This window comes from Argentina silus, assembly GCF_951799395.1.
Source record: "Argentina silus genome assembly, chromosome: 16".
NCBI lineage: Eukaryota > Metazoa > Chordata > Actinopteri > Argentiniformes > Argentinidae > Argentina > Argentina silus.
Genome location: NC_139670.1, coordinates 7,880,042 through 7,907,945, shown reverse-complemented (window position 1 = coordinate 7,907,945; position 27,904 = coordinate 7,880,042). Strand labels below are relative to the sequence as shown.

The following is a 27,904-nucleotide window of genomic DNA, read 5'->3' as shown; positions in this document are numbered from 1 at the left end:
AAACTGTTGGATGGCACGGCACACTGACACGGCGCACAAGACAAATCCACATGCATTGTTGCCTGCTCTATGAAATAATACACACACGGACCCCTGCGACACTTGACTGAGGATCTGGAGTCAAGAACAAGGGAAAGTTCTAATGCAGAGTTTCTGATTCTAATGCAACCATGCTGAAACAATCTTTCAACCTCTTAAAGCAGTTTGGATCTGTAGGGAAGTAAGTACTGTCAAGTGTCTTTTTCTAGTTGCTTTATTTGTTTTCAGGAATGAGTTTGTGAATGCTATAAAATGTGTTTGTCACAGAAAATTATCGACACTATAGCAGGGGATAGAGTGCAATAGTGACATACTGTACTTTTGTAATGCTTTAATTTCTATAACAATATACAGTACTCTGTTTTGTAGGCAATTTAGACCATTTTCACTATGAGCAACTGTAGGTAGCTTTGAGTGGAGAGCATGTTTGATAGTCACCTGAGAACCTATGTGTTGAAGCAAAGAGTACCTTTGGTTTCTGAGGATGACCACACTTGCTGTGGTTGTCATGCCAACCTTGTTTTGATGTTTCCTGACGAACAGAATACCTACCTTTGTCGCTGGTTCCTAGTGATATTTGCTGATTTTACGTTGACCCACAGTCCTTTTCATTGAAACACCAAAGCCTGTTCCATTTGGTTTTTAGTAATTATCTAGTCTTGTTTACCAGCTGTGTCTAGGAGAGCAGAGATGCCTTAAACAGCAGGTGAATACTAAAGCCCCCCATAGGTAGTTTCATGTGGAGCACAAGATACAGGGTTGAATGGTGTGTAGTTGGAGAAGTATCATGTCTTCTGTGACAGTAACATAAAACAGTGTGTGTGAGAGAACAGACTGTCATAGCAGTGAGTAGTTAGTTGAGATGGTGTCACCGTGACAACAGTAGTGCAATGTACATCCTCTCAGCTCACTTGTGTTTGTTTGTGTGTGTGTGTGTGTGTCTGTGTCTGTGTGGCGATGTGTCTGTGTGACATCTAACACAATAGGTTAAAGTGTAAATGTGAGTGTGTATCCCCACCTGCAAACTTGAAAATCTCACCCTTTCTGACCTTTCTGCTCTACTCTGTGTGTGTGTGCGCATGTGCGTGTGTGTGTGCGCACGGAAAAGCAGCTGAGATGTGTCATTGGACACCAGGGATGGGCTGCTGACATTCATGCCGCTACCACTGAGTGTTTTTGCAGGTTGCAGCAGCAGCAGCAGGGCAGAGGATCTGGCAGTCTGCAGGCCTCTCTGTCACTGACATGTTCAGGTTATTAATAAACCCCACTAACGCATCTGCACCAGAACAGAGAGTGCTCTAACCGCCAGAGCAGAGGAGTAGCTAACTTCCATGCAATTCACACATTGCTGAGACTGGCTCTAGGGCCAGCTCTAGGGCCTTTTGTTTAGTTGAGAAAACCTCTGATGAAATACTCAAATGTAGAAACACTCCTTCTCAATAATAAGTGTAAAATGTGTTGTAGCAGGAAAGTTGAAACGAGAGTTACATAAGTGAGAATAGGGAACTTATTGTTGATTTCATAGGTATTTTTTCTCCAGTTGAGTTTCAAACTCCACAAAATTCACACACATAGAAACACCTCAGGTACTAACCATGTGACCTGTCCATAACCTGGGCAGGGCTTCCGTTTTTACTTTACTTTCGTTGTTGATCTAACACTTCTCTCAAAGGCTTGTTGTGTCTTGCTCTCTCTCTCTCTCTCTCTCTCTCTCTCTCCCTCTCTCTCTCTATCTGTCTTTCCTCTCTCTCTCTCTCTGTCTTTCCTCTCTCTCTCTCTCTCTCTCCCTCTCTCTCTCTATCTGTCTTTCCTCTCTCTCTCTCTCTCTCTCTCCCTCTCTCTCTATCTGTCTTTCCTCTCTCTCTCTCTCTGTCTTTCCTCTCTCTCTCTCTCTCTCTGTCTTTCCTGTCTCTCTCTCTCTCTCTCTGTCTTTCCTGTCTCTCTCTCTCTCTCTCTCTCTCCCTCTCTCTCTCTCTCTCTCTCTCTCTCCCTCTCTCTCCCTCTCTCTCTCTCTCTCTGTCTTTCCTCTCTCTCTCTATCTGTCTTTCCTCTCTCTCTCTCTCTCTCTCCCCCTCTCTCTCTCTATCTGTCTTTCCTCTCTCTCTCTCTCTCTGTCTTTCCTGTCTCTCTCTAACAGTGGAGAGAGAGTGATGGTGAACATCAGAAGTGAGAGGAAGGAGAAGACTGTGACATGAACAGTAGCCATCAGCTCTCTCTCCCACTGGCCTGCTTCCTAAGTAAACCACAACAGCCCTTCACTCTCTTGGGATGTTGATCTCAGAGAATTGACCCAGAGAATTAAACACAAGCAGTTGCTCTGTTGCTCAGTTGCTCTCTCATACAGTAGACTTGAAAATGACTTTTTTGACAGTTTGACAGAAATCTTTAAGACACAAGCAGACTGTCTTCTTTGATTGCATATATCAGGATCATAACCTTTACATGTCTTTCGTAAGTCGAAGAACATCAACTACTTCAGGGTGATCTGCAAGAGTTGTTGTGGGCTGTTGTTGTGGTTAAGTCATAATGGGCCCCAATTTGATGCAGCAAATAGTGCTGAGCAGAGCCCAAAATACGTTACAATATAAAGATAGCCGACCTTACCCCAATTTTTGCACGTCCTGACAAATATGGCCTAAAAGTCTCTCTATCATCTGTAGGTCACAAGATGCAACTGAACTTCTGACAGAGGATCTGCACATGGTGAGTTAAAGAGGATGTAGAGAAGAGAGAACAGTGGTGGCTCAGCTCAGTGTACTGCACTACTCTGAGTATACATGTTCATTAATACATATCAGTATTGTAGATTCATACAGAACAGGGGAGGTTAGTTGAGGTAGAAATCAGAGGACAGACTCATTGTAATGCATGGAATGAAATGTGTAATGGTTCTACCTCCATCAGTCAACATTTCTCCACCGTTTGTGCACCTGTACACCTCCCCACAAGGATTTGCATGAAGCATATGATTAGCTTAAGCATGGGCTCTTACACCAATCCATTCCCATTTTAATTCATGTGGGGAAGACTTCAGGGAAACGGTGGAACATAAATTGTCGGTAAAACAGTACCTTCTCTGTGATTGGCATGTCTTCTTTATCAGTCATTTTCATTGGTCTAAGGTGGAGCAGCGGGTGGAGCCAGCCAAGAAGGCAGCTCAGGTCATCAGCAAGAAGCTCTTGGCCTGCCTACAGAGTCAACAGGGGCTGGACTCAGAGAAGCGCATAGTAACTCCTCACCTTTGACCTTTGACCTTTCACCCTCGCCCCTGCTTTTCATTACTGTATAGTCTCTAAGGTTTTAATTATCCACAGTATGTACAATATTCTCTCCCCACTCGTTCTCTCTCCCTGTCTCTCTCTTTCTTTCTCTCTTGTATCATACCTCACAGAAAAAGCTACCTCTCATGTTACTCGCTAACAGCATGGCTGAGAGTTTAAAAGAGTTTGATGCCGGTTCCTCCATCAGGTGAGAGATAAACCCAGACACACACTCAATGTTTAAATCACCTAATCAATTCAATCATTCAGCTCAATCAATCATTCTTCATTCGGTCATACAATCAGTCGAGCAATCTCTGGTTGACAGATATCTTATTTCCTTCCTGATAGAAATGTTTTGGAGATATGTTACTTCTTGGAGATAACTTTGGCCAAAATACTCGCTGACTTTGAGGTGAAGCTGGAGAAGGAGGTTTTGGAGCCACTCAATAAACTTAGTGAGGTAAGGATGGTTTAGGTAGGATGGTTTCCTTAGTCTAGGAAATATTCCTCTATGGATTATGAGTCAACCAACACTAGTGTCCACCAGTGGACGCAGGTGGAGGTAGAAATCGGAGGACTGGCTCATTGTAATGCATGGAATCAGTCGACTGGCCATCTGGAGCCCCTGGTTAGTCCACATACTGCTGTCCACGTACTGTGAATGATGTTTTAAAAACCAGGACTAACTAACTCATATTTAACCATAGGAGGATCTGCCAGAGATTCTCAAGAACAAAAAGCAGTTTGCCAGACTCACAACAGACTGGCAATGCGCACGCAACAGGTAGGTCACTCTTTTGACTTGTGATGACTGTATGTGTCTAACTGTACACACCCTCACTTCTAACTCTTCTCACTTCTGCATGTCTCCTCATTGTATCTCGTCATTGAATGGTGATACTGGACCTACAGCATAAGCCTACTTTTTAGGCCCCATGCAAATTTTTCACCTAAATAAAACAACCTCAACTGAAAAGATAGCTTAATATCCTATGAATTATAAAACAACATCACTGGTCTTTCCATGTTGTCCTCAGGTCCACGGCCAGTACAGGGCACCAGGCCAGGCAGGACTGCCTCAAGGAGGAGCAGGAGGAGGCCTGGAGGAGACTGGAGAGCATCAAGGTGGTGTTCACAACTTCACTTTTGTCATGGGGTTATTTCAACCTCTTTATTCTACTGTAAGAGTGTTGGTAAAATGGATAACATGTACAATATTCATGTAGTTAAGGTCACCTTATGTTTTTATCACAGTGAGCATAGATATGGACTGTTTTATTTACAGTACATTGTTACCCCTGCAGGACCAGTACTCTGCAGATCTGTATCACTTTGCCACTAAAGAAGACGACTATGCCAACTACTTTATTCGTGTGAGTGTGCTTCACTTCAGACCAGTCCCTCATGCTATGGTTGACTGGCTACCATTAGCATTTAACACAGGGGAGGAGGTAGAAATCAGAGGATGGGCTCATTGCAATGCATGGAATTGAATGAGATTCCATACCATGCATTGCAATGAGCCCGTCCTCGGATTTCTACCTCCACCAGCCTTCCACTGGCTTAACATCAAAGATGAAGAACTGAACCTGCTTAGTGCCTGAGTTGTGCTCTGCCCTTAGCTACTGGAACTACAGGCAGAATACCATAAGACTTCCCACGACGTCATGGAAAAACATATCAGCGAGCTAAAAGAGAACAGTCAAAAAAGTGAGCAGTGTGTTGTATATTTTCACTAACAGTATATATACGATAGTGGGTATTATGTGTTTGCGTGTTTGTATATCAGTATATAAGTTTGTGTCTATGTAGTTATATGTGTACAGTACCCTATGTGCAGCCCAAAATGTAACGTGTGCGTGTGTGTGTGTGTGTATATGACAGAGCCCATGGGGAGCTCTATGGTGAAGGTGTTTGGGGTGCCCCTGCTCTCCCACCTGGATGACAGCGTGAGGGAGATTGCTGCACCCATTCAGGAGTGTGTCAGTATGCTGCTCCACACAGGGATGAGAGAGGAGGTATGGACTGGGATGAACAATCTATCTGGATTTACACAATGGTACCAGATTATACAAGATAACATATCCCTTACCAAATACTGTATACCATAAAGCAGACAGGTACACATGACTTGATTTGGAGGTTCAGTTCAGTGGAATTCATATGTATGAGTATGGACCCTGCAGTCTGTCTTTCGTATAGGGCTAAGATTGTGCTTGCTCTCTCTCTCTTTCTCTCTCTCTCTCTTTCTCTCTCTCTCTTTCTCTCTCTCTCTCTCTTTCTTTCTCTCTCTCTCTCTCTCTCTCAGGGTTTGTTCCGTATGGCTGCTGCAGCCTCAGTGCTAAGGAGACTGAAGAACAGTCTGGACGGGGGTGTCGTAGACCACGACGAGTTTAGCACTGACCCTCACGCTGTCGCAGGTCAGGGATTGAGAGAAGGAGGGTGGTGGAGAGAGACAGTTTTGACAATTTATCTGTGAGGAAGGAAATTGTGATAGTTAATGATAATGCGTTTTTCACTCAACTGCACATACAGTAAATGCCTATATGTTTTTCTCTTGTGTTCTTGCAGGGGCTTTAAAGTGCTATCTAAGAGAGCTGCCTGAACCTCTTATGACCTTTGAACTCTACAATGACTGGTTTAGTGCAGCCGGGTAGGTACCGCGATTGGTGTAAATATCACAAGTTCACAGAACTTTTTCTATTTAGTTTCCAATGTTGTCCTTACACCTTCACCTGTCTTCAATCTGTCTTCCCGACTCTCCCTATCTTCTTTCTCTAGAGAGAAGGAAATGACTGACAAGCTGGAGCAATTTAGAGTGGTGCTGAAGAAGCTACCATCGGAAAACTACAACAACCTACGGTCAGCACTCAAATACCGTATCTGTGTAACACCTCCCTCAGATCCTGACCCATTCACATGTTAAACTCACCACAATGATGCAAGGTGTGTGGTGATGGTAAATATCCCTCTCCTCTCCTCTCCCCTCCTCTCTCTCTCTCTCTCTCTCTCTCTCTCTCTCTCTCTCTCTCTGTCAGGTACCTGGTGCAGTTTCTGTCTCTTCTGTCAGAGCAGCAGGCGGTGAACAGAATGAGTCCCAGTAACATTGCCATCGTGCTGGGGCCCAACCTCCTCTGGCCTCGCACTGAGGGGTTGGTACTAGTAGAGGAAGCCAAACCACAGAGTCTGACAATAAATAGCCCTGTCGTCATGACTGTTTCACACTTACCTTATGACTCACGCTCTCTCTCTCTCTCTCTCTGTCACTCTCTGTCACTCTCTCATGTCTCAATCCCCATCTTGCTTTTCTTTACATATTATTTCTCTGCTTCGCCCATTATTCATTTTCGCTCATTATTCCAACCCCCTCCCCCTCCCCCTTCTCAGTCTCACTCTCTCTCTCGTTCCCTCTCAGAGAAGTGGCCCTGTTGGATATGGCGTCTGCCTCGTCTGTCCAGGTGGTTACAGTGATCGAGCCACTCATACAGTACTGCAGCAGTCTCTTTCCAGAAGGTGAACAAAGTGTCTAGAACTAGAATTCTTTTGAGTGGTCATAGAATTTTGGGCATGCATATTGCCATGGAAATAACAAACAAAAAACACTTATAAATGGATTGTGTTTCGATGCAACTCCTCAGACACAAATCTTGTGTTCCTTTCTAGAGGTGGACTTTGAGATCCTTGAACCACCTGGCAGCCCAGATCTTAGTCTGGGTTCACCTCCTCAGCCCGTGGATTCTGTGGATTCTGGGAAAGAGATGGTCACCAGAAGTCTCTCTGCTTGCTCCTCAGTATCCAGCTCCTCCTACCATTCTGCTCTCTCAAAAACATTCAGGTACAGCACTGACTGGGAGGGAATGCTACACTGGTTCAGTTGATCGTAGCAAGGTGCTCATAACACCAGAGTTGTGGGTTTGATACATGTTTTGACTGTAACTTTTGATAAAGACGTCAATGACCATATCGTATTGTTACATTAGGTATTAGTTCTGTTGTTTAACACTCAAACACTAAGACACTTGTCTTACCCTCCACCGTCTCTTGCACAGCACCACGTCTCAGGACAATGGAGGCTATTGCCTTGTGAAGTCTGGCTCAGTGGATCGTAAAACTACCACCTGGGAGAACCCTGGCACTCCAGCTCCAATAAGCCATGCCAAGAACCAGAACCAGAGCCCACCCCCAGTGCCCAGCTCAACACTGGTTCCAAGCCCACCCCCTGTGCCCAGGTTAACATTGGTTACAAACCCAACACCAGACTGCAGCTGGACCCAGAAGCAGAGCCCAGAACCGAGCCTGCTAGAACCCATCTTAGAGGCACCTCCAGATTCTCCCAGAGCCACACTGAAAATCGCGCCATGCAAACGTATGTTGCCATCCATACATGCTTACAAAAAATAAAATGTGTTTACAAGAATCAATTGCACAGAATACCCTATACTACCTAGCTACCTAAAGAGATAGTATTAAACTCCCTCTCGTTACTCTTTCTTTAATGGCCTCATAGTGAGTCCATCCCTGCTCTCGTGACAAACCACTGGCCCACTTCAGCACACAGGAAGCCTAGCCCCAAAATAATAAGCCTAAGCTAGTTTCATCATAAATAACTGCTACCACAACCCACAGTTTTAGTTGATCAAAATACCCCACATATCTGACTTCTGAAACCTATCCTCAATGTCCAACTGTCTCTGTCTTTGACTTATCTCACAGCAAGGAAATCCTTCCTCCAACACAAGACGCCCATCCAGGGTAAAGAGGTGGTTGTCACGTACTCCAAACCAAGAGTCCCACCACCACCTCCAACAACCCAGGCCCCACCACATCCAGCAACCCAGGCCCCACCACCTCCAACAACCCAGGCCCCACCACCTCCAACAGCCCAGGCCCCACCACCTCCAACAGCCCAGGCCCCACCACCTCCAACAGCCCAGGCCCCACCACCTCCAACAACCCAGGCCCGTGCACCTCCAACAACCCAGGCCCGTGCACCTCCAACAGCCCAGGTCCGGGCACCTCCAACAGCCCCGGTCCGGGCAGGGGTGCCCGAAACCCTGCCACAACCCTCACCCAGGCCCCAGGCCTTACAGAAGAAAGGCCGCAGGGCCCCAAATTTCCCTCCGCCAATGCCCCCACTACTGCAGACAAGCAGGCCACCCCAATAGCCCAATAAGGGAGAATGACTGTCAGGGCTATTGCAAAGTTCCAATTCACCACTTGATGCATAAATGACAGTTTTTGACGCGCTAATGATACAATGTCCAGATATACTGTTTGGTGAGGTTCCCATTTGATGAATTAATCCAATGATATTGATGACAGATCAAACTGAGGATTTACCATGGTGATGGTTTGTGGTAGAATAATCTGGGTTGAAGGCAATTTTGTGAGTGCCAGTAAAAAAACATATGAATCTCCTGTCCTCCCATGCATGATTACTACCTGTTTACCTGTGACCTTATACACCTGACCCATAACCTCAGTGAGACATCTCTCTACTGGTGAGAAGTGACAGACCAGAACAGACCACAACCAGACAAACATAAACCCATACCAAAATGGCTCTTACAATGACAGTAGTGTTTCATCTATGAAACATGCAGTCTTTATGCTTTAGGTACAGATGTAGTGCATAACCATTGTCTTCGTACATTCCAGAGATGGAGATGAGTGTCTGCAACAGGTTTAGCTCTTGCTCTTTTTTTTTTCTACAAATCTCTGATTGTAAAAATTTTAGAAAATCTCTGATCTCTCCTGCAGTACCTTGTTTGTTTTGTATTACCATTTTCTCAATGTTGTATATCACATGCTCAATATGATATGTAAATAAAACATGTCAAAGCTTTAAAAACATTGATTTATTGTACATATCATTACAAAATATGATTGGCGTAGAGTGCAGCATAGATTTTGTTTGCATAATGTACTGTATGTACATGTTGAGCATCATAAAAATGTGTTTACATTGTTTTATAGAGGGGCTTACTACCTTTCTTCATATTGTATAAAAGGTTAAAGAAAAGCAGATAAGAGTATTGCAGGAAAGCAAAAACGCAAAACACAGAAAGCAAAAATGTAAACACATTTTGGGTATGTAAAGGTTTGCAGCAGAATTATGTAAATGAAAAATCTTAAAGTTAAGTCTAAACATTATACTTGTGAATATTATGCAAAACAGCATTGTACAAAAAAATTGTACGGTCAGGATAGAGTTTTTTTTTTTTTACAAAGGAAGTGTTTATCTTTGGTGTAATCTTCATTGGTGTAATCTTCAACCAATACATAGATGGCTTATCTGGTAGTCAACATCATGTGTGGTGTGTTCCACAGGGACTGGTTAAACTGGGTTGATAGCGAGGGAGGGAAGTTGGGGTAAAATGGCTGCTGGTATGTCCTCATGTCCTGCCTGATCTCTTAATAGATACAGAACTCACACATTGAGCATGTTTTGCCTGCAATGTGTCGAAGTCGAATATATATAGCCAGCTGTTAACAGATGTAATCGTCTTTCGTGTTTCCATTGTAAGTTCTCTGTGTCTGACAACTTTCTCTTCCTAGTACATTCTTACACTTTCTATCGCACCTCTGTTTCTTTGTTTCTTACTGGTTCCAATGACAAACATGTTAGCCCGTTCTTAGTTTTTTCTGTACAGTATGTTCAATTTGGGAACATTTAACGACCATAGTCTTTCTATTAGTCTTTTTGAAACTTTCATCAAGAGTCTTTCATCTTGTTTTCAGGGAGTTTGGGAATAAGTCTTTGATAATTTTTTTTATCATTCAAGTCACGGAATATGGCTGTAGTAAATCATCAACATGAAGGGGTAGGATTCAGCGGTTGTCAATAGAGCCAGCCTCATTGACCACACAAGGTTTTAAGACAAAACTGATACATGCAATTAACCAATAACCACAAATCTGGAGTTGACACTGTTGGTTAAAGACAATGTAGTCTGTGAGTTTAGACTTTGATCTCCTCCTCCTCATCGACGTAGATGTAGGGTGCTTTCTTCTTAGTCTGGCCACTCATCATCTCTGCCTCCAGATCCATCCTCTGCTGCCCCTTTAAGAGGGCTCCAACCCCGTAGTGACGCACCAGCAAATCAGTGGCACACTGGAACCTCTCACCCTCCATACCCACCCTCTCCCTAGTGGGGGACCCCATCACTAAATCTGGGATTACCCCTTTAAGAGGCTGACCGCCATTCACCTCCATCCGCTCCTCCTCTTCCTCCCACTCTAACCCATAGGGACTCTTTCTGCTACCACAGTCCTCCCTCAACAGGGAATCCACCAACGACGTGGTGGCAGAGTCCATCTCTGAGCCTTCATTTGCCGGATATCCGAATGCTGAGATCGGCTCCTCGACTTCCCATGGGTGGCTGGCCTCCTTTTGGCCATTGGGGTTGTCAATCAAACCGAACACTTCGCTCATGAGGGACGGGCCCAGGTCGAAGGTGAAGGAGGTCAGGGAAGTCAGGGAGTCAGAGGAGATAATGATGGGGTCAGAGGTCATGGTAGGGATGGAGCAGGACGATAGGAGGGCATCTGTGGTGTCGATGAGCGAGCCACGGTGGGCGTCCGGAGAACAGGAAGTGGATCCGCCTGGCTGCTGGCGCTCGGTTCGAGAGAGGCGGGGCAGAGTGACAAAACCAGACTCAAGTCCTGAGGAAGGGAGGAGAGGAAATGATAGAGAGATTAATGCCTTATTGATCACTGAGGTTCAGCTTCACAAACAATAGAAGTCAAACAACAAAGAACTCCAGCTGAGACCCTGGTTTGCCTTGTTTTCCAACAGTTTCCATCTGGTACATAAGCAACAAATCACTCCACAGACTGCTCTCCATGCTAAATACAGTGAAAATTCTGCCCGAACTCTGTAAGTACCTTCTATGACCAACAGAGGGCAGTCTAAACTAAGCTTTCAAAGAGAAGTTTGCATCGTCAAGTTTCAAAATGCTGACCACTCCAGCTCTATCTCTGATCTACACATCACTTCCCTGGCATGCATGCACTCACATGTCACACCGTCACACACTAATGCCCTTATGGCAATGTGTGATGCCATAGCTGGAGAAGACTGTACCAGGAAGAGGGGCAGATTAAGAGGATTTAAGAGGATTGTTCATATCAAGCACCTACTGGGAGAGACAATGAGAGTCTAGCTTAGTGAGAACAGTCTAGTGCTGTTGACATTAGAGTGTGGAGCTCTGATGACAAGGGTTCAATACCAGTCAACAACATATGTATTGGCACATAGAAAAAGACAGGAGTCCCCCCACTTTTAAAAGGTTAGATAAGGAGACATGAATATAAGATAGTAGGCCACACACACACACACACACACACACACACACACACACACACACACACACACACACACACACACACACACACACACACACACACAGAGTAAGGCAGTGAGAGGTCAGACAGTGAGACATGAGTGGGGTATTTATGTGGGACAGTCACACAGGCACTCAGACACGTTGCATCAAAGTAATGTCTGGTGTGCTCTCTTATCAGACAACAAGCTTGAGAGAGTGTGAGCATTGTATTTCTGCCATGGTGATTCATAAGGACAGCTGGGGAAAGTCTATATTACTGCATGATGGTTTGTTTTACAGCTTTCTGTAGGCAGCTACTGCTTTTCTCGATGTAATATACAGTAAGCTGCTAAGCTATTCCAGTGATCAGGGTCAACCTAGTCTCTCCCCTGACAGACAATTGCTGGTACTGCAAAGTAAAGACCTCTTCAACTACTCTTACAAGTAAGTCTAGACCAAACCTCCTCCGTATTAATTTGAGTAATGTATAACATAGATAAGATAAGTATAGTATTATGTGTGTGTGTGTGCATGTGTATGTTCTCATACTCACCATACGAATATGGGGATTCCTCTGGTGAGGTGGGAGAGCTGGGGAAGAGGACTTTAACAGGGCATCCATTGGGTGAGTCGACATCCAGCCGTGGGAGGGAGACGGCATTCTTGATGATGGGGGAGATGGGAGGAGGTGGCGGGGACAGGTCCTTGGAGCCCCCCCGGGGACGGTCCGGAGTCTTCCGAACATGACGGAGGGTCCGAGAGAAGAACGCTCCTATCTTGTTGTCAGGCGACGAGATAGAATCTGCATCACTATTCCCATTGGCGGTCCCGCCATGGTTGCTAAGGAAAGAGGTGTCCCCAAATACGTCCCCCCCTCTGCCCACGTGCATGGTGTGGCGGAAGTCGCCAAGTGGAGGACTGATCATGTCTGGTGTGAGGTCACCTTTAAAACGCCGTTTCCCCTGAGAGTGGGACACCAGGCCCTTCAGGCCAGAGAGCTTCCCCAGGTTCATGGTGGCAACAGACAAAGAGTGTGTATGTCCAAAGATGCACAGATATCCCCTTTATTCCACTAACAGTGAGGGTAGAGGTGGGGGCGGGGATGGAGTTTTATGAGTTTATGATGGAACTGTTACTGGAAAGTAGCTCTTGAATGTCCCAAAGGAGGTTGTGTCTCAAAGGTAATGGTTGTTCTGGTTTTGAGGAGAGTCAGACCAGGTTTTCTCAGTTCAGTCTCAGTAATGGAGCATTGAATTGCACACTGGGATATTATCGTTATCATGTGCAGGCAATTTCAGTCCCATTTTCGTAGTTTGTTGTTATCCATATCCAGCTGGATTAAGTCGAGATAAATTGAGTAGAAAAATATGCAGTTGAGTTCCTGGAAGCCTCTAGCCTGAGTGTGGTCAGAGACTCCAGGCTCTACAGTTGTTTTGGGCTTTGGGTTTATAAAACATCAGCTCAGAAATAAGTCCAGCTCCAGCTGCAAATGTCTCTGTGGTTGTACACTGGAACCATTTATCAAAAAACCTTAGACTTTATATCTAGAGGAGGTTCAAATTCAACTAAAACAACATAGACAAACTGGGTGAACTTTTGTTTGCTAAAGATGTATTCGTTATAGAGTTTGTGAACCAGGTAGTCTGGCAGAAGACATTTCAGTTACTAATCAGTTATAAAGTAACTGGGTCAGGTTTTCAAAAAAACCTGATCCAAAAAAGCAAAAAACCTGGCCTGGCTCTCTGTCAGTATTACAAATTCTGGGTGCCAAAGTCCACCATTCAGGAACCATCTAAATTAAGACTACAGTGACCCTTCTGTCATTACACTGGTTGGTTATAAAAAGGGAGTTTCTGGGTATCTTTGTTTCTCTCTTATCCTGAGTCTTGTTACAACACGAGTGCTACTTAAAGCATACGTCATATTCCGATGGAAGACTTTTATCTGGTTTCAAAGCAGAACAGCGACCCTCAGCAACACTAAATGCTAGTCTGACCAGCAGCCTGAGACTTTGTTTACAAACATGCAAAGTATGTTCCACAAGATTAAAAAACACTTATTTCCTATATAGTTCTAATAAGAAAATCACTTAGCTGACTTTATTGCACAAAATTCCTTGTCCGTCAACAATGACAGGAGGGCAAATAATGGACTTTTTCTTTGTTATTCTTGTCCAGTGGAGTAATGGATATCCTATTTTAAAATATTTTGATAGCTTATTGCACACTGACGAGCTCCTCTGGTTCTTTTAAAAGCTTTCCACAGTGGCGGCCCTCCCACGCACCATAGCCTGACTTCATTAATGACTTGTTACGGACCTCGAGATGGGATTGCATCAGGTTTAAAGCAGCCTTTTAATTTGCTCTTGACCACAGTCCCAGGCCCTCTCCTTACGTTTCCACTGACTCCCTTTTTAAGAGGGGCAGCTGGGAGCCCAGAGGGCGGAAGCACGCCTCGTACCACAGCATAGAGACCATGCGTTCACAGGGAGAACAGACCTCCTCTTAGGTGTGATGTTGAACTTGAGAGGGTTTTAATCTATAGGGAACAAGCACACTAAAGTTTCTCCAATCCAGACTTCTTAAACTGAGACTTCAAACCACCTCACTGCCTATCCTGATTGAGGCACAGAAGGAAACCAACCATGTGTTTCTCAGTCTCTGTGTGAAAAGGGTACTCCTCAATTCTAAGAACAGCTAGTCAACCATGTGTTTCAGGGGGAGGGAAAATACCTCAAACCCCTCACACAGTACTAAGAGAAGGGGCTGGTGCTCCGGTGCTTCTGTAATCCTGTTTCAGTCAGAGGACCTTTGGCCACGCTCAGTGGGGGTCAAGTCTGCCCCCCTGCACTGGAGGAACCCAGAGACTAGAGACAGACACAGACAGAGGGCAAGGGCCACTTAGCTACTGCTCTAGCCAGAGTCCTCCAGACACAGCCTAGGGTTTATCCACATACGTCCGTACAGAATGCTCCCCTCCCTGTACTCCTCCTCTGCACGTGATCCTTTGTTTTAAGAGAGTTAGCTACTCAAATCCAGCGGCCCGCACTCCAGGAATCTGATAGAGGAGGCTGAAACCAAGCCCAGTTGGAAAAAAAAGTTAAGTCTCTAAAAGGTAATATGTTTAATGCAGTAATCCAGGCGGCTGTCTGCGTCTTGAGAGATGGGGGACTCCACAGGGGATTGGTCGTGTCCAGGATTATCCCCTAATCCTGCATCTCTTCCCCCCCCCCCGTTCCGCCTCCCTCTTTCTGGGCTCGGCCTCAGCTCAGTCCTCCTGGCCCACTGGTTATCTGGGTTGGAGGAGCTCCTCTGACCTCACTGAGAACATGCTGTCTGCTGTGGGAGAGGGAGACACAGGGAGTGAGACAGGGTAGGTCATGGACAGGGCACACAAAAACACTGTGAAACAAATCTCCCGGTAGACGACACTGGCAGTTGTTTACTAAATCATAGCAATAATACACACACTATGTTTAGAATGTGTTCACCTTCATTCGGTTATTATTGTACTATATTATCTTGCATCCGATTTTTTTAATGATATGTAACTATGTTGTCTTATTTCAATTCAACTGCCCCAACACTCAATTGTCAGGGGCTTTCCTAAACCCATCTACATCACAGACCAGACCCATCCAAGCAGAACCAGAACCCTCCATGTTGCCATGCCTGAGAGGTACAGTAGATGTAAACCAGAGAAGCCGCAGTCTAATGGGAGCCGTGTGTGTGAACAGAACAGATTCCAGGGAGAAACATCACTTGACTCTCTCTCTCTCGAGTACAGCCATCAAATATCCAACCCACATCCCTGATTAGAACCACGTTTGGGTTTGATCCCTCTTTCCTTCTCAGAGGCTGACTTGTACAGTTGGAGGATCTCAGGGTTTACAGGAACAGCTGGCACACACACAGCTGGACCAAAGGACTGGAGAGAAGATTTTAAATTCATCTGAATAAAGTTACACTTGTTATTAGAGCTGGCCATTTACAAGTAAATATGTCATTCATCCTACTCCTGCGCATCCAATCACTTTCATTTTGGATCCAGAATTGACTGTGTGTGTCTGTGGTATGCCCCCCCCCCCCCCCAATTTGTGTTTAATCATTGCCTCTCCTCTATTTTATTCTTACCCTCTCCTCCCTCTCCTCTCTCCCTCCCTCCCTCTCCCCCTCACCCTCACTCACAAACGTCAGTCCTCTTTTAAGTCCTTCACTCACTAACTAAGCTAACCAGGTGAACAAACATACAAGATAAGCCCACATTTTTTTACTTACCCTTTGACTTTCAGTTAGTTTTTTCCCTCAGTGCTCGATTTGAATCCAACGAAAACAAAGCAACACTTCCTCCTAAGCCAAGAACATTTTAAATCTTTAACAAATAACCATACTCGTGAAGTTTCCCTCTTTCCTGCATTCATCTCTCTCTTTCTCTCTCTATCTCTCTCTCTCTCTATCTCTATCTTTCTCTCTCTCTGTCTCTCTCTCTCTCTCTCTCTCTCTCTCTCTCTCTCTCACACTCCATTTGGTATTTGCCATGCTGTTGTGGACAGACCTTGAGGGGGTCATGCAATGAGTTGTAACCATTTGGTGACGACAGGGAATGATGGAGCACATTTCTCCTAAACTTCATGTGTGGCAAGAAGACACCCAAAAACAAGGAGCCTCAGGTGTTACAATAAATAGAGCAACTGGAATGAGAGTTGACACCTCCTCAACTGACCCTTTCCTGGTTGCGTCAATGACACCAAAAGGGCACAAGGGTCACATCGGAGGAATGTGGAGCACAGGTAAAATGGCTGGGGTTCAAATGGAGGAACCTCATTGGATGAGTCTTACAGAAATGCCCATATTCTACTGGTTGTGATTGGTTGTGACATGAACATACTATCAAAGTTAAGGCACTGGGGATATCACACAATGAATGAAAAAAAGTTAGAAATAATGACAAAAATCTATCAATAAAGCATGCAAGAGTCAGACAGGTCTCCTGTGCATGTGCATGCGATTTGAATCAATTAGGTCGGGCGGATGTTGAAAGTGCCCAGAGCACAGTGCTATTGAGTAACCGTAATCATGGAGGCTTCTTGTCATTGATCTGATCGGTGTTCATGTTTGTTCATTGGTTTAATGAGTTCACTACTTGGCTGACAAGCTCTCCAATCAATTCTATGGTCTGGTGTTGTGAATGTAATTAGGTCAAAAATAGTGATCCTTCTGGTGTGGCTACAGATGACATTTGAGTTGTTTACAGTTCAATATCTCATCTCTGATTGGGAGATCAATGAAATGTGCACACATACCATTATATAGAATGCAGATCAGGGGAATGGAACATTTTCTCTGTGGACAAGGCCTAGGCAAAGAGGAATGATATATTGCAACCCAAGCAACCCTAAATATACTGCAGCACAGATAATGTTTCATGCCAGCAATCTATGACCAGTGACCAACACCACTTGTCCCACAAAAAAACAACTGCATGTCACAGTCACAGGACCATCAAAACTGCATCCATTCCTATATGTAGGCTAGATTACACACATGTAATAAGCACTTAATGACACATGTTGTCTCATTAGTCAATCTATAGCCTATCATTTCAGTACAAAGTTATGGAGAAAAAAAGTATTGACGCATAAATACATAACTTTGGTTTAGCTGACACAGTGATCTTATTGATATTTGAACATTAGATTTAACTGGAAATAGAAGCCTAATTGATAAAGTAATACACACATACATGGTAAATGCCTCTACATATGAACACGTTGAATGTAAAACTTACCGCAAGTAAGGGATTTTGGCACAGATAGCATTCAATCAAATGGCAGTCCGTTCAGTGCAAACACAAAATATATTCTGTTTCAGTCATGCAATAAACTCTTCGGACCTTTTGCCGACTACACCAACTTCGCAATCGGGCAGTCCCGTTAATGTTTCTATTCCCCAAACCGGACTAGAATGACTTGAGCAGGCAATGAAGAAGGGGGCGGGCTTTACCAAATACCGACAAAGCAACAATCCAATCAGCAACAGCCGGTGAAGCAAGGGGAAAATATGAATAAGCATTTGCAACTTATAAATACATTTAAAAATCACATCTTAAACTAGTTTCGCAACTGTAACAGTATAACCCTGAAGAAATCACCTATCCTAATCTTACACAAACTTGTGTTTTTGGGTTTCTCATAAACTATCCCTAACTAACCCTAATCTTTTTAAGGATGTTAATGGCTGATTAAGTCTTTATCTAATTTATGAAATACATCTATATAAAATCTCTGTGTGAGGTCTGTGGGTACATTTACAAGAGGTAGTTAGTTTTGCATTAGTTTTGACTGCACTGTTAACCCCTATTGCGTCTCATGTTCCTCTGACTGAAAAAGTGTACCTTCTGATGGACAATCTTAGAAAAGGTATTAAATCTGTCCACAAGTTTGCCTCTGAGGCAGTCCTCATAACAAACAAAAAAAGATTATTATGATTTAGTTATTTGTGAACCTGAACTCTGACCTGAGTAAGACAGCCAGAGCCTACAGTGTGTTGAATATGAAAAGTTTCCCATGCTGACCTCTTCAACAGGATACAGCCTTATCAACAGGAACGCAGAAGTATCCTCAAACTGTCCTCAAAGCATTTAATGTGCCGCTAAGTAGTTAAAACTCCCAGGTGGCCTGGGTGTCTGCCAAACGCTGTTAGAAGGATGACACCCCTTTCTCATGTTTTACCACTTCCCCCAAGGGCCCCTGCTGCAGAACAACACACACGCATGCACGCACGCACGCATGCACACAGGAACGCACGCACACACACACACACACACACACACACACACACACACACACACACACACACACGCACACACACACACACACACACACAAACATGTCTTAAACCATAGGCCAACACCCTTCCTCATCTTCTCTGGGTCAAAGCTCCCCCTACAGGTGCTGATCAGTTATCAGTTTTCATATTCAACTCAAAATGGTTTTAGATAAGCTGATCCCAGAACTGTGCTTTGTGGCAATATGTACCTCATACCTTCCCTTACTGGTCACAGTTTGATACACACTTCTAGGTAAACAGAGGAGCATCATGTGAGAATGGGGTGGTAGAGCTGTATATGGTCTGTGTTGTTTCAGCTGCCACCTCTGCCCACGCCAGCTTCTGATTAACATGGAATGGCATGAGGCGCTGGCAAGGCTGGGTCCATTCATACCCCTGACTATGGCCTATTCTGGGTGTCTATCTAGCCCCAAATGCTACAGTATAGCATATCACATGTTTCACTGTTATGGGAAATATTAAAAGGGGTTGTAATTGGGACTACTCACTGCCCAGACTGGGGATCATGTCTGATCAATGTTGAGACATCTGTGTTTTGTTTGTACTGCTGTCAGCAAATAATCAGTTTGATGCAGGGTTTCCCAATCTGATTTAACATGGAGCAGATGAAGGAATTGCATAGCATACTACTACTACTCTCTCTCTCTCTCTCTCTCTCTCTCTCTCTCTCTCTCTCTCTCTCTCTCTCTCTCTCTCTCTCTCTCTCTCTCTCTCTCCTCTGTCCCTCCTCCCTGCATGAGCAAGGATACATTTACCTGCTGTGATACTCTCTATCCCGCCCTCTCTTTCTCTCTCTCTCTCTCTCTCTTTCTCTCTCTCTCTCTCTCTCTCTCTCTCTCATCTTTCTCCCACTTTCCTTCGCCTTTGCATGATCTCATGTGTTCTAATCCATCTCTTTGGTCTTTTTCTCACAGGCTTTCCCTGCTGTATCCATCCTCACTGCCCCCCCACTCCGCTCTGTCCCAAGATCAACAGCCCTCGTACTAAAGCATGCCAGCTATTTGTTAAAAAAAGCCCACAGCTTTTGGACACTGTTCAGATATGGGTCCCTGAAGGGAGGCAAGATTACAAATGTAGATCTTTCTCCATCGCTTCTCCTCTCTTGTTCTTCCCCTTTGTCTGCCTTGCTCTCTCTTTTCCTTCTCACAAGGAAGCCTTTCAACAATCGTTCAAGGGGCCTTCGGACACAGGGATTGGGGAATGTCGACACCCAAGACTGACACCCATGCGTTTAACCCCACACTCTTTCAGTAACCTTGCAGTTTTACTGTATGAAGTCTTATACTCCCTCAGTGCATAATGATTCTTCATAAATTTCTCTGTTTTCACCACCTAAAATAGAGGGGAAACCACTGGTTCTCAAGCCTCAAAGGTCTGGATGAACCTCTGCTCCATTCCCTCGGGCTGCATATCAACAACACTGTGGCGGCACACTTCCAATACAGCATTTTTGCTTATCACGGCCGTGTTTGGAAAGCTCAGGCATGATTAATGATCTGAAGCTGACTTTTCTCTGAGGACTAGGCTTCTTAATGAACTCGGAAGAAAACAAACAGAGTGTGTTGGAGTCCAGAATGCCGTGTTCCATGTGAAGATAAAATGCAGAATGTTTAAAGGAGTACTTTTCCGACACTCTGCATAGTTATTTTCAGTCACACACACTGGTTCTGGTCCAGATTTCTCCCACCACAGTACAGCCAGTTGTGTGTAGGCCACAGGAACCTCTGGATTCATATAGTAACACTACACTCTCCTTAAGATTTGTAAGATTGTTTTGATGAAAATTGCATATCAATAATCACCTGATGATTTATCTCTTAGGGTCTGTGCTTTTTAGTGATTGATATTTACCTCACTTTCTCTCTCTCTCTCCTATTCTCTCTCTCTTTCTTTCTCTCCCTCTCTCTGTGTCTGCATCTCCCTCATCACTGCCTCTCGTTGTGTTCCGGCCCATCAGCGTTGTGTATCTGCTCTCCGATTGGGTGGGACGGGGACCGCTGTCCTCCATGCACAGTGACCAGTCAGCGAGGCAAGACAAGCCCCTGTCAGACCCCTGTGGGCCATTGACCCAACAACCCCCCCCCCCACACACACACACACCGCACTGTGTGTTTAGACTAGGCCACCATTCCTATATGGAGATACAGATCACTGTTTGGCTTCCTGAGCATGATGAGGGGGTAATTATCCTGTAACCAGAGGAAAAACAACGCAGAGAGAGAGAGAAAGAGAAAGAGAGTGTGTGTGTGTGTGTGAGAGAGAGAAATAGAGAGAGAGAGAGAGAGAGAGAGAGAGAGCAGAAAAGGAGAGAGAATGAAAAAGAGAGAGGGACTGAGAGAAAAGGGGGGAGAGAGAGGCCTAGTGTTTAGTTTGAAGTGGACTTTGTCTGTCTTTACTTTGAGATTTTATGTTTCTCTGGGGAGGGGGAGGGGGGGGTTGTAGGTCTGTGTTTGTATGTCTGACAACCCTGTGTTTCTTAAATTGGTGTGTGATGACACATGACAGTGTTGGGCTGCCTTTGTTAGCTGTTATGTCCTCAGTTCTGTGTTTTCTCCTGTGTCTGGAAGTGCAAAAGTGCTGGTCTGCCCTGAACCATTTTGTTTGCGGTTTTTTGTCTTGAGTTTCTCCAAGTGTTTGTGTAAGTGTAGCCTTTTATGATTGTTAGAATATTGTTCCAGATATACAATCATAGATATAGTTACATACTCTGGGTTAGCAGAGTCATCACTACCCCTTCATATTGAGGAGAGTGATTGGCAGAGAATAAAAGGCAAAGAAACTGCAGTTGACTAAAGAGACAGAATAAAAGGAAGAGGTTGAGGGGAGAAAATAGGTGAGCAATGAAGTGAAGGAAGGAGTGGATAGAGGAGAGGGGGGTGAAGGAGGGAGGGGGGTACTCGAGGAGATGGAGGGGCTGGTAAAACAGGATGAATATTTCCCAGACAGAAAAAGGAACTCTTTCCAGGAAATTACTTTCACACAGAATGTAAAGTCTGCCAGACATGTTTAACCCATTTGCAGTTCTTTTCCCTTTTTAAAAAAAAATAAAATAATGTTTTTTAATTATTTTTAAATTATTATTATTTGTAGGATTTACACAAATCTAAGCTTACATTATACTGTATAATGTAACAACTTAATAAGCACCATACCTCCCAATTAGATGTAATGGTTTGGAAAAGGCACCATTGTAAATCATCAAGCTATATGCGCCCCAATGGTTTTGCACTCGGGTCTTGTACAGAGCAAATAACACATAACATCATTAAAAACAACTTTTCACTCTAACCAATATCCCCTTTTATTGCAGCGACACTTAATTGAGGTGCATAATGGTTGTAAATTACACTCAAAAAAATCATCCTTGTTCCCATTCTGTGGACTGTTTTGAATTACTCCTCCAAGCTGAAATGAACTGTCATTTTGAGGCCCAACTTAATTTGACTCCTAAAATAACAGCAGCTACTGTGTTTTTCAGAAGTCTGGGGTAGACGTCTGGAAGGAGCCGTGGACACACAGGTGCACTCTCTCCAGGATTATGGCTGACAGAGATGTTGATGTTTTGGAGTGACTGCAGTTTGAAAACTTGGCCAGACGAAAAATCCCAAACGTCTTGTTTTCATGGAGTCTGTTTCCTGACCTAAACCTTCCTCTCAATTGCTGTCATCTTAGTTTAGTTTAGTGTGTGTGTGTGTGTGTCACTATTAACCTCTACATTATGTATCATAAAAAGACACATTCAACATGTCTCTCTTGGCTCTCTATTCCTGTACTCCATGTGCATTGGGAATACTAACAGTTAACTTACTAATAATTTGCTCGCCCTTTGTTTTCCCAGAAAGCAAATATTTATGTAATGGAGCAGCCAGAGCATAGACCCAGGGACCCTTGGCCAGGCATGGTATTTGAGCTCTATTAGGAGCTGGAGAGGAGAGCTGGATTTGACTTATTATGAGTCCCAGATGTTGCCTTCAAATGGGGGGGGGGGGGTGGAGGTAGAGGTGGGGGAATATGCAAGGAGAACCCTGTATCCCTGGTACCCAGCTATCAAACAAAGGGATCCGGTCATTGAAGCCTCGGGTCTGAGAAGGATCCAAGGGTTCTCAGGCCTATACAGTATAGTAGGCTAGAACAGACATAATCTATGTAGCCTATGCTCATTGTAATCCATGGAACTGAATGAGGTTTCCGTTTGAGGTTTTCAATTCATGCATTACAATGAGCCCGTCCTCCAATTTCTACCTCCACCAGCCTCCGCTAGTAGCCTACTATTGTCCCAAGTTGTCCAGATGTCCATTGACCACTGTGGAACATCAGTCTTGGTTTCATTTTCAAACTCTCACCAGCCTGTCATGATGTATTCACACACACCCAGACATAACTGCAACTGCACATGTGGCTTTTTCTCAGGTCAGGGTGCGACGTTGATTAGCTTCCTCTTTGGAACAAGGCCTCCGCAGGCACTGTGTTCCTCTAGCACAGCGGTAGTGAAGCAGGGGTGGAGGTGTAGTCATTGGTGTTTGTTTGGACTGTGTCCCTATTTCCGTGAATTCTGACCTGTCAGGAAACGTGGCGGGGACCAGAGACAATGGGCTATTGTAAGGTCCTGCTTTATGCTCATGTTAGGCTAAAACAGGAAAACATACTGAAACACACACACACACACACACACACACACACACACACACACACACACACACACGTAAACAAACAGCAATGCTCTGTCACATACCTCACAGTCTCCAAATAGCTTTGCATTTCTCTCCACAGAACTTTCACCCTTTCATGCCCGTTCTAAACCCATGGGTCATCACAGCTTTAACCCTCTCCCTTTGATGTTCCTTTAAAGGTGACGTGCCTGAGTTCACAGGGTAAGCTGTGGCTCTGGGACCCAGTGGTCAGGGATCTGAGGAACCAGCCAGTGTTCACCCTCTAAAGCCTGTATCTGGAGATGTGATAACAGAAGGCAGGAGAGCTTACATAAACTGTGTGTGTGTTTACTTAGTTTTAGCCGTTTACAGTGTATGTCTGAGGTCCTAGGGGAGGGGTCAGGAGTGTTAGAGCAGAGTGTGTTAGAAGTGTGTGTGTGTGTGCGTGTATGTGCGTGTTTGTGTGTGTGTGTGTGTGTGTGTGTGTGTGTGTGTGTGTGTGTGTGCACTGTGCTGTGCTGTGAGAAATGAATGTGTGTGACCTTTGATCTCTGGGTATGTGGGTATGGTCCATGCCTGGCTTCACTCACACTCACACACACACACACACACACACACACACACACACACACAGATCGCACCTGTCGGACACAGTCATGCTATCATGCATACATACATACATTTCCTAAGCACACATACAATCCTACTCAAACACATGCAACACACTGAAGTGCATAATGCATGTGTTTGTACATGTCTGTCAATCTGTGGATAACACTAGGCCTTTCTGTTTTGGTAAAGGCATCTGTGTGTGCTTGACCTTATCTCTGTGTAATTAGTACTAAACATGTGGTAAAGAGTGGCATCTTAATAGCAGTGTGTATGTTTGTGGCAGCAGGCATGTAATTGTGGAAATAGCTGCATGCGGTCACTCATTCTGTGGAGGGTAGAGATTGACTTTTCTATTCTAGACCTTCGAGGGAAGCACTTAGCTGTCCAGAGATCTAACAACAACTAAGTGGAGTTCTGTTGCCCAACAGCTGGGCTTGTGTTACTTCCTGCTGTAGGTGGCTGTGTTATTCTGGACTGTGCACGTCCTGTGCCAGCCTTTACGACTATGAACTGGTCCCTGATGATCAGTGTTAATCTATATGCTGATCTGTTCTGGTCCTTGATGATCTACACTAGTCTCTGCTGGTCTGGGCCTTCTAGAGAAACAGATGTGTGTTTGATACTATTCCTTATTCCATTCCATACATTACAATGAGCCCGTCCTCCGATTTCTATCTCCACCAGCCTCCCCTGGTCAGCATGCCAGGCGGAGAGAGACAGGGTCTGGGCCTGATGTTGAGCAGCGGCAGGCAGCCTGGAGACTGTGGTAACTGTGCTACTGTGATGGCCTGTCTCTCCATGGCTCGATGCCCAGTCACCACTGGGTAACATTCCTTGCCCAGGGTCTGGGCCAGGGGCAGAGAGAGAGGCACAGGACGCCTCCTTATATAGAGCCCCAACACTCCACAGAGAGCTTGTTTTGTTGCATCGAAAATCCACAATGACCTTGTGGAGAGGGTAAAAAAGTCTTTGTTTATATCTTAAGCCCCTCTCTGTCGTTCTCTAGGTTTTGATTGCGCTTACTTACTATAAATGTTCCTTTCAACTGCTCTGTTTATAGTCACATCATCAACTCTCTTAGACAACCACTCAGAGCTCAATACTATATACACAGTTATACCACAAATGGCCACACAATTGTAGTGCAAAAAGGCAACGAAAATGCATAGTGCGCGCACACACACACACACACACACACACACACACACACACACACACACACACACACACACACACACACACACACACACCCACACAAATGCAGGGAAAGAAGGAATGTCACATATTAAGGGTGGGTTGAGTTATGATGTCTGCCTGGTGCATTAAGGAACAGATTTGCTGAGCTGGCAGAGGGGCTCCTCCCTGTTGTGTGTGTGCAGATGAGAGTGCATGCTAATGTGTTTGGTGTTTGTGTGATTATTTGACTGTATGTGTGCATAGAGGTGTGTTATTGTATGGGTGTATGCTTTGCGGAGGAGTGTGTGTGTGTGTGTGTGTGTGTCTGTGTGTGTCTGTGTGTGTCTGTGTGTGTGTGTGTGTGTGTGTCTGTGTGTGTGGTATCTGCATTGGGAGCTGCTGGCAGGGAGACAGTCAGACTGTGGATATGGAGTTTGGCTCAGGCTTGAAGCCACACTGCAACAGAGGAGCCACACATGCAGTACTCTTTACTGCCTAACTAAACACAGGCTTCCCCTGCCCTCCTCCCAGCCTCACCCCTGTCCTCACAGTCCTCAACGCTCTGATCCAGCACATCTTAATTACCCACAGTAATTGAGCTGTTAATTTAACTGGTGTTTTTTTAAAAGGTACTTGACGTGCTCCCGCCCAATGGGTTCTTGTTATTGTTGAGACTTTCACTGTGGCCTCTGCCCAGACAGAGAGAGTGCAAGAAACATTAAGAATGGCTTTAGGAGTAGGGCAGGCCTGCAGTGGTCCAAGACCCAAGCCTTATATCACTTCAGTTAGGTCTTTATTATCACAGAGAGACATGTGGTTTGCAGGGAGGGGTAACACAACATACAATAAAAGTACAATACAATAGGAGTAGGTTGGGCTGCCTACTGCCTGCCCAGTGCCCTAACGTGGCAATGCTTGATATTGAATAGCAAAGCTCATGATAAAACACAAATATGAGTTACTGTATGTAAATGTTAGAAGTGAAAGTCAAGTTAATATTGATATTCCAATGCTTCATCTTGCACTTAAATGATATTTGACTTTGAATAAGACGTCCAAGGGTGTGAGGCAATGTGAGACAGACGGAAAAGGAGTCAAATGACTGATCATCATTTGTGATTCTCAATACTTTTATTTTGTACTGTATAGTGAAATCCTCCCACAGGACATTGCATGGTCTAACCAAGGATATCTGGAAGTATTTACAATGTCTTATAATTAGATCGGTGGCTTCAGACTACTGTGGAAAATATTCTCAGCATAAGGTAATGACAGAGAGGGTGGACGACTCCTGAATGAGCTGAACGTGAGCTCACAAGAAATGTGCATACCATGCTGTGTATCCTAAACAAAAAAAGAATGGGCAGACACAGGTTTTGGCATGGTCACATCTTGACATCATAGTAGTATCTTAGAAACGCAATCAGTCACTCCTGAAGATGAAAGATATACCACCAGAGGATGGGTCTTCAGCAGAAGGTGTGTGTGTGTGTGTGTGTGTGTTCCCCTATCTGGAAAATCACACCCAGAATGCAAGAATGTTGCACAGCAGTCTGCCCCCTCACTGGGTCCTATCTCTGCCCTGCCCTATCTGACGATCTACAGAAGCCTGTTCATTTAGACTGGGTTCAAGTTTTCCATGGGCACAGGTCTAGGATCAGCTTACCAAACCCTATCATTAACCAGGATGGGAGGCAGAATGCAAAACTGACCTTAGATCAGTGTATAAGGTTAACTTCACCCTCCTCCTGTTTATCCAGACTCACACCGGACTGGCATTTCCTGTGGGCAGGTCCAAGAGGCAGAGACATTCCTGGGCCAGGCACCTCCACTTCCTGTCTCTCTACTCACGCTCCCACTGAAAGACGTGTTTCCTGCCTCTCCCTCAACGCTGCCCTGAGGTTTCAGGACAAGAGGAAATATCCATGTCAGACACCATGGACTGTAAAGCCTTAACATATCATACACACTCACGCAACACACAAAGGCATACTGTAGAGGACACAGGAGCTACAGTAGCCGAGCCCTAGCCTTCATTACCCGGCTCTCCCTCTCTCTCTCTCTTAGCCTTAACTGGTCTAGCCACTCTCTCTCTCTTTCCCTGTGTCTGTGGTTGCTATCCAGTGTGCTCTCAGGAGTAATGCTTTCACACATGATAGGAGTGATCAGTATTGCATGCATGCCTCCCATGTCAGTGCGAGGTGTCGAACAGCGTTGTGTCCCCGTGGGGGAAGTTTTGGTGTCACTGTACTGTACCCTCAGGCGTGAGCAGCTGCAGCAACGGGTGGTGTATACAACAGCTGGGCTGGGGGATGGGAGAGCAGAGGAGCATGGTGCTTCACCTTACATACAGATGATGATGATTATGACGACAAGGGGCCTCAGAGGGTGATAGTGAGTGTGGGAGATAAATAAAGTTGAAGCTGTGATTGAGGTCTTGAGTGTATAATTACACCTATACATTAGGCCTATGATACTGGAGATGTCAGTGGCAAACTGTTAGGGATTAACGGGATCAAAGGTCACTGGCATTATGGTTGTTATAACAAGATCTCTTATTTTATTTAAAGATTTTTTTAGTTTTGCTTTCTTAGCTGATACAGTACTCATGTTACAGTAACAACTGTTGTCAGTCTGAAATGGTCCTCCTGTATTTCTTTACCCCTGGCGCCCTCTCCTGGTACACAGTCCGGCCATTTTAAGAGCTGAAATATGAGGAAATCATTGTGGTTGTTTGACTTCAAAATTGAAGCCGACTAGAATTCAGGCTAGGCTAGGCGAGAACAGGCGGAGGCAGTGTACCTGTGCAGTCTCAAGTTGGATAATGAAGTGCCGTTCTAACCGCACGGCTTGAAAACATGGCAGTGACAACATGACGGTTAATCCTCAATAAAACATCCTTTGAATTGTCTCTGACTACCAGTCTTTACATCGTGGCATAAATAACATTCATGATTGGTCACGACAAGTGCCTTCCACAATGAAGGCGC

General features: G+C 44.8%; 2 protein-coding genes across 2 annotated transcripts; one reads left to right on the top strand and one right to left on the bottom strand.

The window, feature by feature from the left end:
• Positions 1–17: 17 nt before the first annotated feature.
• sh3bp1 (SH3-domain binding protein 1) lies at positions 18–9,147 on the top strand. Its single transcript, XM_083687899.1, has 18 exons — positions 18–220; positions 2,700–2,742; positions 3,162–3,266; positions 3,431–3,507; positions 3,651–3,762; positions 4,010–4,086; positions 4,340–4,427; positions 4,607–4,675; positions 4,925–5,012; positions 5,187–5,320; positions 5,611–5,722; positions 5,874–5,955; positions 6,084–6,164; positions 6,341–6,454; positions 6,718–6,815; positions 6,966–7,137; positions 7,352–7,668; positions 8,016–9,147. Exons 1-18 carry the CDS (start codon positions 171–173, stop codon positions 8,465–8,467), a joined length of 2,271 nt encoding a protein of 756 aa, XP_083544025.1. The 5' UTR covers positions 18–170; the 3' UTR covers positions 8,468–9,147.
• Positions 9,148–9,149: 2 nt separating this feature from the next.
• Positions 9,150–13,445, bottom strand: cdc42ep1a (CDC42 effector protein (Rho GTPase binding) 1a). The gene is made up of 2 exons (XM_083687900.1): positions 12,183–13,445; positions 9,150–10,967 (listed from the first exon to the last, which is right to left on the bottom strand). The coding sequence occupies exons 1-2, from the start codon at positions 12,640–12,642 to the stop codon at positions 10,264–10,266; spliced, it is 1,164 nt and encodes a 387-aa protein (XP_083544026.1). The 5' UTR covers positions 12,643–13,445; the 3' UTR covers positions 9,150–10,263.
• Between the last annotated feature and the right edge of the window lie 14,459 nt (positions 13,446–27,904).

Coding starts and splice junctions, on each gene's coding strand:
- sh3bp1 (XM_083687899.1), top strand. CDS start 171: ATGCTGAAACAATCTTTCAACCTCTTAAAGCAGTTTGGATCTGTAGGG. Junction 5,321..5,610: donor ACACAGGGATGAGAGAGGAG/GTATGGACTGGG, acceptor TCTCTCTCTCAG/GGTTTGTTCCGTATGGCTGC. Junction 5,956..6,083: donor GACTGGTTTAGTGCAGCCGG/GTAGGTACCGCG, acceptor TTCTTTCTCTAG/AGAGAAGGAAATGACTGACA.
- cdc42ep1a (XM_083687900.1), bottom strand. CDS start 12,642: ATGAACCTGGGGAAGCTCTCTGGCCTGAAGGGCCTGGTGTCCCACTCT. Junction 10,968..12,182: donor GGAATCCCCATATTCGTATG/GTGAGTATGAGA, acceptor TCCCTTCCTCAG/GACTTGAGTCTGGTTTTGTC.